Source organism: Ictalurus punctatus, chromosome 18 (genome assembly GCF_001660625.3).
Source record: "Ictalurus punctatus breed USDA103 chromosome 18, Coco_2.0, whole genome shotgun sequence".
Taxonomy (NCBI): Eukaryota; Metazoa; Chordata; class Actinopteri; order Siluriformes; family Ictaluridae; genus Ictalurus; species Ictalurus punctatus.
In genome coordinates, this window is record NC_030433.2 from 21,323,197 (window position 1) to 21,336,397 (window position 13,201).

Sequence of the window (13,201 nt, forward strand, 5' to 3'; positions counted from 1 at the left end):
CTATAACGCCATTCCCCATTCTGTTTTATTCCTAACTTATTCAGTGTGGTGTTACGTTAGAGCCGCTACAGACCATTCCCTTTAAAGTGCACCTATTATAGTTTTTCAAATATTCCCTTTCATGTAGTGTGTTATGTAGCTGTTTGTGAATGTAAAAAGTCTGCAAAGTTTCAAAAATCAAAGCGCACGACAAAAGGAGTTATCGACTCCTAAAAGAAGGAACCGATTCTGAACAGCCGAAACGAGTCGTCAATGATTCCAGACTTACTTCCTGTACACACCTACGTGGGATTGTAACAAAAAGCCCCGCCTCTGGTCTTCATTGTCCGCTCTCTGACCGACGGAGCTGAAACTCGTTATGTCAGTGGGTGTTTCCTTTTTCCCCGACACACGCTGAAAGCTGTAGACCAATCATAACAGACTGGGACGTCTGACCAATCAGAGCAGAGTATGATCTCTGAAAGGAGGAGTTCTTAACGAATCCTTTTGTACGGATCATTGAACGAGTCGTTTGTGACACTGGGGGGGAAAATGGTAATGCTGTGGTTTAAATTATGCGCACGTTAAAGTATTTTTTTTGTTTTGTTTTTTTTTACTTCGGATGCAGGTAAATCTATTGTATGGGAGCTTTAAAACAAAATTAGGCAAGTTTCAAAACCATTATAGGTGCGCTTTAAAAGCGGACTGATCTTTAAAAGTATTCGTTATGATTAAAAATATTTTGAGCTTAATTTGTTTGATGAAAATAAGGTTAAGAAAGGTTTATTGATGATCGATGGAGTTCAGCACATGTTGGTGCCCTCAGACTTCAGTTGTAAGGGAGCTTGGAATGAGTGAACTTGTTCTGTCTTTAGCGTAGGGGAACATGCCGAAATTCCTGCTCAGTCTAATTAAATATATAGTATACTAAAAAGCTAGGATATTCCTTCATAGGTGAAAGAATTGATTTTTAGACGCTCTGTGTCCCTGATGTAAACCCCTTTGGGACTCAACTTTGGGAAATAACGAACTGTTTCTGATGGTCCCTCTCAGGTATTCTAAAAAGCGCTTCAGCTGTCTGGGCCAAGGCTCAGGCGGGCGTCGTCGCCGATCTCTCCTCCCACGGCGAGTGGATCACCCCGGGAGCTGGCAGCTCTCGTTCATTTGGAAAGACCGGTTCTGTCTTTTTTTTTTTTTTTTCTTTTTCTTTTTTTTTTAAATGGGGGTGGGGCTTGGGATATTCACCCTTGCCTCTGTGCAACCCTAAAACCTGCTTAATGAAAAGTGCCTGGACCCCTTTATCATCATCCCTGTTTCTGCCCTCTTAATGCTTCCTCAAGCCTGCAGACAAGACAGTCCATCCCTGCTTATAATCTTACCGAGCTAGTATAGAAGAGCAACCGAGCAGACCTTTTATCTTGTGACATTCCTACAGAATACGTAGTACAGATGATCAAAGTTAACCCTGTTTTCCCTGTAAGCTTTTCCACACCTGAACGCATAGCATCTGCCGACTTTACCAGCCCAGTGAGTGTTTAGTAGCTGTGGTAGTCTCCTGGTAGTAGATATTCCTAATGTAAACAAGCGATTACAAAAAACGCGATTGTGTAAATCAGGTATTGATTATTTCAATCAATTCTCTCCCACCTTCTTTCTCTCTGTATTCTTGATGTTTCTTTTCTGTCCCGGCATTGACTCGGTTCCTCTGTGTGCACAGGTTCCTGAAGGCCCTGAGCTTTGCGTCTTTGGATAAAGAGGACCTGTTAAGCCCCATCAGTCAGACAACGCTGCATCGCTCCTCCTCCGTGCGCTCCATGGTGTCCAGCGCCACCTACGGCAGTTCGGATGACTACATCGGCCTCGCTTTACCCGTGGACATCAACAACATGTTCCAAGTACTCAGACATTTTCTTATTTGCATTCTTTGTGGCTACCAATTAGGACTGCACGATACTGGCTAAAATGAGATGGATAAAATTATGGTGTTTTAATCATAATTGTTCAAATTTGTTTGGACAAAACGAAGACAAGTCCCCGTGAATGTGCTGCTACTATAGAAATAATGACATTTCAGAACAAGCACATTTAATTCAGTCCTGTGATTTGCAGCTTTGACGGTTGAACGCAGATATCTGGCCAAGTGGGATCTCATTTAATTCTTAGTTATGATACAGTGCATTAACTTGTCATTAAGGTAAGCTGATCCTTTGTTTCTGTGCTTATAGATAAAAGACGCACCATATTTCCAGAAGAGGACCAGCCCACCTTCAGAGGACAGATCTGCTAAGTTCTTCTCTGGAGATTCTGATGGTAAAATAAACCAGAAAACGAAAACGCGTATCTGCTGCTGATCGTGTTAAACCTACACTGATGTGACACGTGCACCATTTTCTTGACCCCCCTCTCTACCGACAGGTTGCGATGGCTCACGGCACGGCGTCCTGAAGTCTCAGCTCAGCATTACGGAGCTGATGGCGGTGAGCCGAGCAGATCAGCAGCAGCTGCTGGGCTCAGAGGAGACGGGTCTGCAGGAACACACAGAGGAGAACTGCCTCTACTGCGTCGGCTGCAAAGTGCTGGGCTGCAACACACACACCCCCACACAGAGCCGCTCAGGTGAGCCCCAGCATCAACTTAGAGTCTTTTTTTTTGGGGGGGGGGGGGGGTACATTGGGCGTACATTTCTTGAAGAGAATCAAATATTTTGATGAAACATTCTTCAGGATGCTGTAGTTTTTTGGGGGTTTTTCCATTTACAGTTGTAATTTAAACACTGTATGACTCTCATTTCCAGACTTTGCTGATGCTTCATACTCAGAGTGGTGCAGTCAGCCTGTGCACAACCACCTCGAGGTCATGCCCCACTCCAAGTTCTCCGGTGTGTCTGGGTGTAGTGACGCCGTGTCTCAAGGATCTGCCGGAAGCACCCGTAGCACAGAGCTGGTTCTAGGTAAGACTGAGGGTTTTACAGGCATGCTTTGTTTTTCTTTAAACTAATTTAGACCAGGTTCTTTCATAATTTAGTGTGCATGTCTCATAGCAGAAATTTCTAGTAATGTAAAGCTCAAATACAGATTCAGATTCAGAAACAGTTTAAACACTCATCACATGCACGCGATATTGTTGGCAATGGCTGGGGTAAACAAATCCTCTGCAACCTCATCAGGTAACACATCGAATTTCCTTGGCTCTAAATCATATTTTGAATCTTACTTACTTGCATGGTTCAGTCTAAAGTCGATCCAGCCGAGTGTCTCAAACGTCTGAGCTTGGAAGACTCTCCTCGTTTCGTTCCTCTTTTGCTACTTAGTGACCCAGCCCGTAGCGGGCTTTCCGTTTATTTACATAAACAAAATCTCACCTCCACTCCTCTCATGTCATGATGTTACATGAGCAGCAGTTTGATTGCATGTACTAGCTTCATGTTTCACTGAAGCCTCCCTCAGTGCCTGGGAGCCTGGTTGTGTCATTGGGAATAAAAATGAAAAATAAAAACGTATTCTCTCTGGCGCTGAACGTTTTAATCCCTCATTTATTATAAGCGAGAATAAATAAAAATGCCCTGTCCATTCTGTCTCGATGTTAAATGCTTAAAAAGATCCCAGAGTAAAACAAAGATGAGGCCCAATTAGCTCACATGACAGTGCTAGGATATAGGAAAGAGATGTAAATTTAATAAACCTTTTCAGTCAAAATGGTGACGTAATGTTTGTCTTTATAATTCTAACATTTTCAACATGGATTTCAGTCACGGATGAGAAGCAGCCACTGCATCTTTTGACAGGGGGGAGAGTAACACCGTTCCTCCCACCCAGAGAGCATGGTCAGTTTTGCTCTCTTGGACTCCTAGGAATGGATGTATAAATGTTTTTGTTTGTTTGTTCTTTTGTTTGTTTTTTTTGCTCGAAAAGTCTTGACTTTGTGTAAATAGCTGGTACTGTACGAGGCTGTGTCTCTGTACGAGTTTGTGTTTAAACGTCTTGCGTTAATATGACCTTGGCTTAACTTTCAGGCGTTAAAACCATTCCAGAAGACGCTCCGGCCTGCAGAGTTCTGCTAAGGAAAGAGGTGCTGCGGCTGGTCATCAACCTCAGCTCATCAGTAGGAACCAAAGGCCATGAGACAGGATTGCTCACGTAAGCAGATAACTCGAATTGTACTTGCACAACACTCTCCTGTTCTGTTTACGGTCTTCCGTCTTATTGTACTTGCTTTGCAGCTATGTCGTTTACCTAATAAATAATGAAACCATATAATCAACAAATCACAAACTCACCTCACACCACTCTGCATCATGTAGTTTCATGAAGACTTATCCGTGGGATTTCCTTATCCCATTTTAATAGAAGATTTTTTATATGTATGTAAATATATATGTGTGTATATGTATTATATATATTTTGTGTGTGTGATGATTTTGATTATTCTGAAACTTTTGTGCGGGACTAATGCTCAGGTTTAATCTCTCTTTCCGTGGAATACACCTACAGGATCAAGGAGAAGTTTCCATATGCGTTTGATGACATCTGCTTATACTCGGAAGTGTCACACCTGCTGGCCCACTGCATGTTCAGACTCACCTCCCGACGCTTCATCCAGGAACTGTTCCAAGACGTTCAGTTTATTCCGGTAACCTTCCTCAGAAGTGTGCTTTGTAACATAGCAAATACGCTTGAACCGCATGTTTATTTTTCAGTTACGCGGAAACTTTTTTTTCATTGTTGTCTCTTTCATGTCCCGCAGCTTTACGAGGAAGCCGAGAGCATCTTGTCGATGCCGTCGAAATCGGTCGCGGTAAATTCTCCACCGGAGTCCTGATAATATCATAAAGCCTGTGCTTGCTGTTACCCCAACCCCACCCTTCTCCACCCAGACCTCCTCATTCATTTTCGCCTGGACTGGCCGAGACTTTATGAAAGACGGAGGCAATAAGTGGTAACGTTGGATGGAATGTGGAGAGAAGAGACAAAAACGCTAGAAGGATGAAAGAGCATCTGAAGAATTTGTCTGTGGAGAGGGGGGAAAAAAAAAAGAATCGGTACGGCGCGTTTAAGAAAAGATCAACGGAAACATACTGCCTGAACAAAACAAAACAAAACGAAAACAAAAAAAAGCCTGAAATCAAGACAGAGATCTGTTTAAACTCTGGCAGTTGGAGTTACAACCAAAATATAGCTTTTGACTGACAGTTATGCGTGTAAATGCACTGACAGTGTGGTGACAGTAAGAAAACAAAAATCCACTGAAAGCTGTACAATATGCTGATTTTTTTTTTTTTTTAATAATTATTATTATTATTATTATTATTATTATTATTATTATTTCTGTCTCAGCTCCTGACGGTGGTCATGAACGCGCTCGGATATGGACTGAAATAACAAACGCATGTTTGCTCTTCTTCCGTCTGGATCCCTCAAGTTTTGATTTTAACACTACAAGATTGTGGTTTGTATCACTAACTTAATCCATGTATATAAAGAAAAACGCAGCGAGCCTGTAATTGAATTGTTCATCGAAACAGACCCTCAGTTTTTGATCCACGGCCACACGTGAGACAATCATCAGTTAAAGATCCAACCATCTGTATGGCAGTACCCACCTTACCTTAACCCACATTTCTGCTACATATTATGGTTGTACCATTATACAGCACTGAATTCTGACTGGTATTTAAGCTTAAACATGCTCATGTCACCCACAGTCTGGATGGTTCTGGGAAAATTACATGTAAAGTTAATAACATTAATTCTCAATTCACTGGAAAACATTGGGAAACCAATGTGGCCTCGATTTCCCAAATATATTTTCCAGGTAATGCTGCTTATTTTCATCCATTTCATCCATTCGCTAGGCATCAGTTGTGCTTTCTTTGGCTAGTTTACAGCTGCAACTCTCACGCAGGTCACTCTGTAGGTGTACGGTTACTGACTGAAGCCTGTCCACTCCACATTTGTATTTTACAGGGTTTTTACAGGGTTCAGTGTCACTGCTGGATTGAGAAATAGTCCAACAACCAAAAATCTTCATCTCCAGTGCTGTGGTCAGTAACTGACCCTGATTGAAAGGCATACCACCCTATAGTTGTTTATTTTCCTATAACAAGAATAAAACAGATCCCTCTTATACCACAGCATTTTTTTTTTTTTTTTTTTTATGAATTGAAGAATGACATTCTGTGTTTTATCCTTGCCATGTTGTAGTGTAAACTGTCCTGTTCTGACCTCTGTCCCGAAGACTTTCTCATGCTGGAAAACTTTACCTCTGTCTGTTACAAAGCGCTGACACTGGAGACTCCTTCCATAAATGTTAAAGAAACATCTCCTTATAGAAAAGTCACCATTTCGATGAGTCTACGCATTTTTATGGATTTGTGATCATGTATTTTATATAGAAAGTGCATTAATATAAACCTGTGATTTTTATTATTATTTTTTTTCCAGCTGCTGTTATAGAAAATTTATCAACACCTTCTGACCAATCAGATGCAAGAATGTAACAGGGCTGTGGTATAAAGGGTCATTGACACACGTTGTGTGTATAGTAAACAACAAAAAAAAAAATTACGAGCTTTAGTCTCTCACTGAAAACCTACAAGGTGACCAACAATATAGGAGTGTGTAATAAAGTTGCACAATGCAATGTATTTAAAGGTAATTAGGAGATTTAGGAGTTTACTGCTGTACTGAGTCTCCTCACAAAAACGCTGTGGTAGTTGAGACTTCGTCTGCTTCCTGCAGTTTCTACTGCAACTTTACAATTCGTTTGCATTCTTAAAAGTGTCAGTAATAACATCAGAAAGGAGTGCAAAGTTAAGGTAAATTCGTAGCAAATTCAGTGCAGTTTACCGATGCCACGTGTTTTCATCCAAAGTGACTTGGGTGACGAGTATGAATCAGAGTGAAGTCCAGACTGCTGGTTTGTTTGCTGGTTATCTGAGGGGAGTGTTTGGCCGAATACTTCCCCATAAATACAGGTAAACAAACAAACAAAAAAGATGAATGAAACTTAACCAAGAACAAATAGAAATCACAAGCCAGTGCGAAGTAAATGATTAGGGACTTTGAGAAGCGGACCGAGATCACCTTGCTCAGACGCTCTCAGCCCCGAGTGTGATTCTCACCTGCGCTCACGGAAGAACACACCAGGGGTCCGATCAAATTGACTGAATGCTGTAAATGTGAACACATCTTTTTTTTTCTTTTCTTTTTTTTTTTCTTTCTTTTTTTTTTTTTTAAATTGAGCAGTCATGGACAGAAGGTTTTTCTAAGGACTTAACTGTTGTTACCGGTTGATTTAGGACGTTCCATCTCAGTTGCGTGAGGAGACTCAGTCACAGTAAACTTTCATGCAGGTCAGACTTTCAGGATGCACAGCAGTACGCGATCAACGATTTTAACCTGTAAAGCTAATGATCAGGTATTGGGACTTAAAATTTTCTGTTTAAAAGAGTCACAATATCTGTCTGAGAGCTGATGCACCATCTTCTGGAAGGAAGCTTTCACTGGGCTGTTTTAAGATTTTATATTTGACAAACTCTGAGGAGACGTTTAAGGGGTTTTTCCTTAGAGTTCAACAGCATCACTGGTCTTTTTTTTTTTTTTATTTTTTTTTTCTTTCTTTCTTTCTTTTTTTTTTTTTTTGGATTTAAAGCTCCCAAATCTATCTTCTGGTCACTAACATGTTGAGTTAGTGGAATTTCTGTCCACTATCATCAGATGTAGTTGATTAATAAGTGCAGGTTTGGTGTCCACGTTTTGTTTCGTTATTGAGGCTAATGTAGCTAAATGCATCAGATCGCATCATGCAGACTCACTTGTCCGCCTTGTCCACAATTGCGATGGAAAGATGAACAACAAGAAACACAATTGAATTTGTATATTCTAATTGAATAATGTGCTGCAGAGAGTTGTATTCATCCCTTTTTTTTCTTCTTCATTCGCTCTCCCACTAAACCCTCCACAGAAAACCCACAATTCAAGACCATCTTCCATCTGTACTCTCTGCCAAATGTATACAATGGTCTGATACATTTCTATTGATTAAGTTTAGTTGAAAATCAATTAAGACTTTTCTGACAAGCACCTACACTCTTTCTGTTATAGCACCTGTAAAGTCGTTCTACCAGTTTGTCATACTGCCCGAGCTTTTAAAGGGTCTGTGTGTCCATCAACGTGGAGTTTTTCTATATGAAACGGTTCCAATGAAGCTAGAACTCTTAACGAACCAAAAAAACCCCTCAAGTTTTATCCGAGTGTTTTTTTTGGAGTAATAAGCTATAATGTGTGATGATGATGACGATGATGCGGCTCTTGCTAGGGTGACTCCGATGCTCCTCAACCATTTGAACACCTTTAATCCTTACTTTCAATGCTCTGAGCTTTTGCTTTAAAGGGACTGTTTGGCAAACATAGTGGGTGAGCAATGAGACATGTTTGAGCCCCAGAGTTTACTTTAATTCTGGACATGGACAGAATATGCAATACACAAATTCAAAAACAGAACTATGTACACTTTTTTTTTTTCAAACTTTGAGACAGAGGGCTTAGGGAAAGTATCGATACCAAAATGTGCAAAGTTGTCCAAGATGGCCGCCTCCGAACAGTTCTGTGTTCAGCTACACTGTGAAGTTTTGTAGATCGCCGTAAGACTGCTTTCACACTTGGCATTTGCTTCCTCAACTTCTAGTGTACGTTTTACGTGTAATCCTATCAGAATGTGGCTGCCTTTTTCTTTTTTTCTTTCTTTTTCTTTTTGGGTCACAGCGGAGCTTCCAGACAATGCCATGTGACGTCCAATCAGATCAGGAGTTTGGGGGTAAACAAGAAAAACAAACATGGAGAACAAAGTGCTGGGGGGGAGGTCTTGTTAGTGAGTGAATTGTTTCCAGTGTAACTAAAAATAGCAGCATATGTATGTTTGGGACATTCACCGGTACATGATATGATGTCCAATGTAACAGTGTTGCATGCGGTTACGCAAGCGGCTCAAATTCTCTTGATTTTCTGCCTCCAAAGCTACAGGCAAACAACCTACTCATCGTCAGAGTTACACCAGTCTTTATTTCATCTGCATTACTGATCATAATAAATCTGATCTCGAGAGCAGCCTTGGGCTATTTAGTGAGTCATTACTAGCTAGAACTGGTAAAAGTGTTGTCATGTTTACAATGTGTTGTGAGAGTCACTTTTTTTTCCATATCAGCACAAAAGGCACTCCAGCTAGTGTGAAAGCAGCCTTAGTCCATTCGTGTCCTAACACAGCAGCACTTTTTTGTTTTTGTTTTTTTTTCCTTATTTTTTTTTTTAATGGCCGTGGTGTGAGGCTGATATTTACACAAAATATTTGTGCAAAGTGTAATAAAGCAGCAAAAGTCAGACAACAAAAATGTCTTAACTGATATTGATCTTTTTTTTTTTCTTTTTTTTTTTTTTAATTCTTATTATTCCTTTAAAGCAGGTCCACAGCGTTTGTCCTGGCCGTTACATACGCATGACGCAATAAATAAACCCACTCATGATGAAGCCACAGCAATGCCTTTTCTCATTCTGATCTTTAAGCTGTTCATCAGATAAAGGTTGATCGTTTATTCGCTTAAGACTTTATCTGTAATTATAAAAATTCGAGGTATTGAGAGATATACTTTTATTCAATGTGCCTGTTGATTCCGGAAAAAAAAAAAAAATCTTTTTAGTGTCATAATTGGTTTTAGTGAAACAGTGATGGATTTGTTCGCTTCTTCTTGGCTGGACCAGTCATGCTATTTAGGCAGCTTTAATTATTTCGCCTTATATGTATTTTTTGTATTAGCTTTAGACTTAATTAAATTGTCACAGCTTTTCTTTTTCTTTTTTTTTTTTTTTTTAATTTATTATAGATCCTAATAAATCAGCATCTTTATCTGCCTTGGCTTTTCCCGCAAACACAATATTTTATTATTATTATCATTATTATTATTATTATTGTTGTTGTTGTTTGTTTCTTTTAGATGCATTGTAAAGAAGTTATGGCTCTATAATGACTGGCAATAACAGCCCATTCTTGTGTGGTTTTGAGAAGCAGCTGAATTTTTATTTTTTTTTTATTTTTCTTTCCTTCGGTTTTTTTTTTTTTCTTCTTGTAAATATGTGTATGTGACAACCTCCTGTCAAAGTGTATAGGCTAATTAGAGACGAACTGGGATGAACCGAGGCTGTTTGATAAAGGCATGAAAATGCTGGGGATCCTGTCACAGTGCTGATTTTCTCCTTTGTCAATCTCAGAATTGTGTGTGATCTGTTAACATTTATTAACACGCTGCCACTCCTCGTCTGAGCATGTGAACATGTGGAGCTCTGCCAACTGATTCGCAAGAAAAAATGATTGTTGTTCTTGATCAGTGCTCATGATCCATGTCGCCAGTTTCCCCAAATAATGCTGGTACTTTACTGCATGAGTCATTTTTGAAGCATGGTCAGCACTGGTGGTTCGAGTGCCACTGAAAACACAACGAATACTCTGCTATTTTTCATTTCTGTGACTGTATTCTTTTCAACGGGGTGTGTTCTCCATCACCATTCACACCGAGTAGTTGGAACGGTCTCAACTGTACATCTGTGTCATGCAAAAACAAAAACGTTGCACCTTCCATTCTTTCATTTATATATATATATATTTTTTTTTTCTTCTGAAGTGCACTCATGAATTTTCAGAGCACTGTATTAAATTTATTAAGAACCATTTAATATTGAGATTGCAGAAATGGATGCAAAAGAAGTGTTATTTATATTTTTCCTTGAGGGAAAAAAAAAACGTGTCTCAGAAAAGTTGTATATACTTGTAATGTTTTCTTTTATTTTCCCTAATTGTGGTCTCCCTTGTATAGTTCAGTGTTTGTTTTTGGGCATTAGAAAAAGAGCCTTGAGAAACAATCTTATGAAAGGGATGCGTTGTTAATAAAAACAAAAAACAAAACAAAATGTATATTAATTGTGTTAACTGTGATTTGATTGCTTGATTAATCAGTCTTCTGATCACCTGGTCCTTACCTGGCCCACGAAATGAATTTTTAGAATGTGTTCCTAGTTTGGATGTTAAAATTAAAGGAAGTGCTGTTCTCTGTTCTTCCTCTAGGGGGCAACACAAACGATCTCAGCGCCATAAAATTAGTGACTGACAAAATATAATGTGCTAATGTACTTTTTAATTAGCAAGCTAAGACTTTGACATAGGTATATCCTATGAAGTCCATTTCCGTTTTAAGTCATAACACCACAGAATGAGGAAAAGGATGAGTGAATACTTGCATTGGTCACTGAAATTTTTTGTTTGTTTTTTGACAATTATAATGTTGCCTGTTACGTAAAATGAGTTTGACACCCCTTCAATACAGCATATGTTTTAAATAAGAGCATGTTTTTAAAGCTCTCCCACTGTGGAGTTTTACTCATTTCCAGGCTCTGTGCCAATGTGTGTGTGTGTGTGTGTGTGTAGCATTTTCCAAATTTTTAATATTTTTTTAACCTATCTTGAGACCCTGGGTAGTGTATTCAACTGTTCTCAGTGTGACCTCTTCAGCCCGCTCCCACAGTTTCTGTTCATACCGGTATGCCATAAATCCACTGGTGTACGTAAACTATAAACCAAGTAAAATAATTAGGGCCTAAATCAAGTATTATTGTAGCAGAGGGGGCTTGGTCGAGCATCAGCTGCGGACGGAGAGGAGGTGGGTTGAACTGGCAGGTAACAAGTGATTTCCCACCTGGATCTTATTGGGCTTACTACTACTATTACTACTCCTACTACTTTCAGGGACTGAGCCAGAGAGCATGTCCTATCTGGTGATCTGGCCGCTTTTGGGTTCATATCGTTTTTTTGTTGTTGTTGTTCTGTTTTGTTACGATACAAGTTAGCACTGCTGAAATTCTGCCAAGGTCCCAAGTCTTTACACACACACACACACACACACAGTTCTACAAGTGTGAAGAGGTGCTTCTTAGAGTGGACTCTGAGACAGAGAATTTCCTGAATGACACAATTGTCTAGCATCACGATACAATTTCAACTTCTGTTCTATGTTGTTTAACACAACATATAAATACCAGGAAATATAGCACATTTTGTATTAGACCACAACAGGATATTCACCCAAGGCACAGCTCCAAACTATGGAGGCTGTCTGAAACAGCTCGCCATCATTTGCGATCTCAATGAGTTGATCCTCTTCATGTACTGGCATGGACGATTCATGGGACAAGTGTGCAAATGAGTCACGGACCCATTCCTTTGCAATTCTTGAATCGTTTACGTTTGGGAAATAACACTCCAACTTGGTTGACAGCAAAGCAGAGCAGCTGGGAGAGAGAAGGCCCAGGTTCTTTCTTTCCTAAGTAGCAATATGATGTTGCAGACATGTCAAATGTGCCCCTTAGCACTTGCCATCCCCATAGTCGCAACTTGGCTTTGAATACAGACACTTTTTGCCTGCCAACATAAAGACAGTAGTCATTCATTGTGGGTGGTCCACTAATTGTAGGGTTGGCGGTTTGATTCCCGGCCCACGTAACTCCACATACTGAAGTGTCCTTGGGCAAGACTGAACCCCGAAGGCTCTGTTACCATTAGTGTGTGAGTGAATGGGTGAATGAGAAACAGTATAAAGTGCTTTGTAGAAGGTTGAAAAGGGGACCATTTTTTATTTATTGAAAGAAATGACTATGTGTTTGTGTTAATTAAAAAAAAAAAACCAAGTCCTGTTACCCCTTTTCCTCAAAATATAACTAGACCGTTTCATATTTCACATGCCTTTCACCTCTTTAAAAGCGTTTTGAGCCCTATGGCTCTCCATAGTACCTCAGCGTTAAGAGTATAGCATCTCAGGGGTCGAGTTTTTTCCTCAATATTAGTAGAAGATGGACATTTTGTTCTCTCAAATTGAAACACTTGATGTGTTTTGACTACTTTTAAATGTACATTGTAGGCTATAGCTAATTATATCTATGAAATGTTTACATCTATCTCTCTAATCATATCTACTGCGATTCCTCCACAGAAGAAAAGGGTCACAACAACATCAATATTTAGGATAGGACCCGAGGGGATGGAGGTTAAATCGCCTCAGTTGTTTGTGTGTGTGTGTGTGTGTGTGTGTGTGGTTTCACACAGAGTAGTTGCTCAACACACCGCCGTTTCCTTTTCCCATGAACAGCGTCGCCCTCTTCCAGTATGAACCTCCTCTCAGTGAAAC

At 39.8% G+C, this 13,201-nt stretch overlaps 1 protein-coding gene across 2 annotated transcripts in view; it reads left to right on the forward strand.

Moving 5' to 3' along the window:
- Window positions 1-9,083, forward strand: part of rictorb (RPTOR independent companion of MTOR, complex 2b) — a 34,587-nt gene extending 25,504 nt beyond the window's left edge. Inside the window, exons 32-39 of one of the 2 annotated variants that reach the window (XM_017492787.3) lie at window positions 1,697-1,874; window positions 2,205-2,289; window positions 2,395-2,595; window positions 2,774-2,929; window positions 3,728-3,802; window positions 3,992-4,115; window positions 4,470-4,608; window positions 4,723-9,083. In XM_017492787.3, coding sequence (XP_017348276.1) covers window positions 1,697-1,874; window positions 2,205-2,289; window positions 2,395-2,595; window positions 2,774-2,929; window positions 3,728-3,802; window positions 3,992-4,115; window positions 4,470-4,608; window positions 4,723-4,797 — 1,033 coding nt within the window. In that variant the 3' untranslated portion in view covers window positions 4,798-9,083. The remainder of the gene's footprint in view (window positions 1-1,696; window positions 1,875-2,204; window positions 2,290-2,394; window positions 2,596-2,773; window positions 2,930-3,727; window positions 3,803-3,991; window positions 4,116-4,469; window positions 4,609-4,722) is intronic. The other variant, XM_017492788.3, reaches the window with a different exon arrangement.
- Window positions 9,084-13,201: the final 4,118 nt, after the last annotated feature.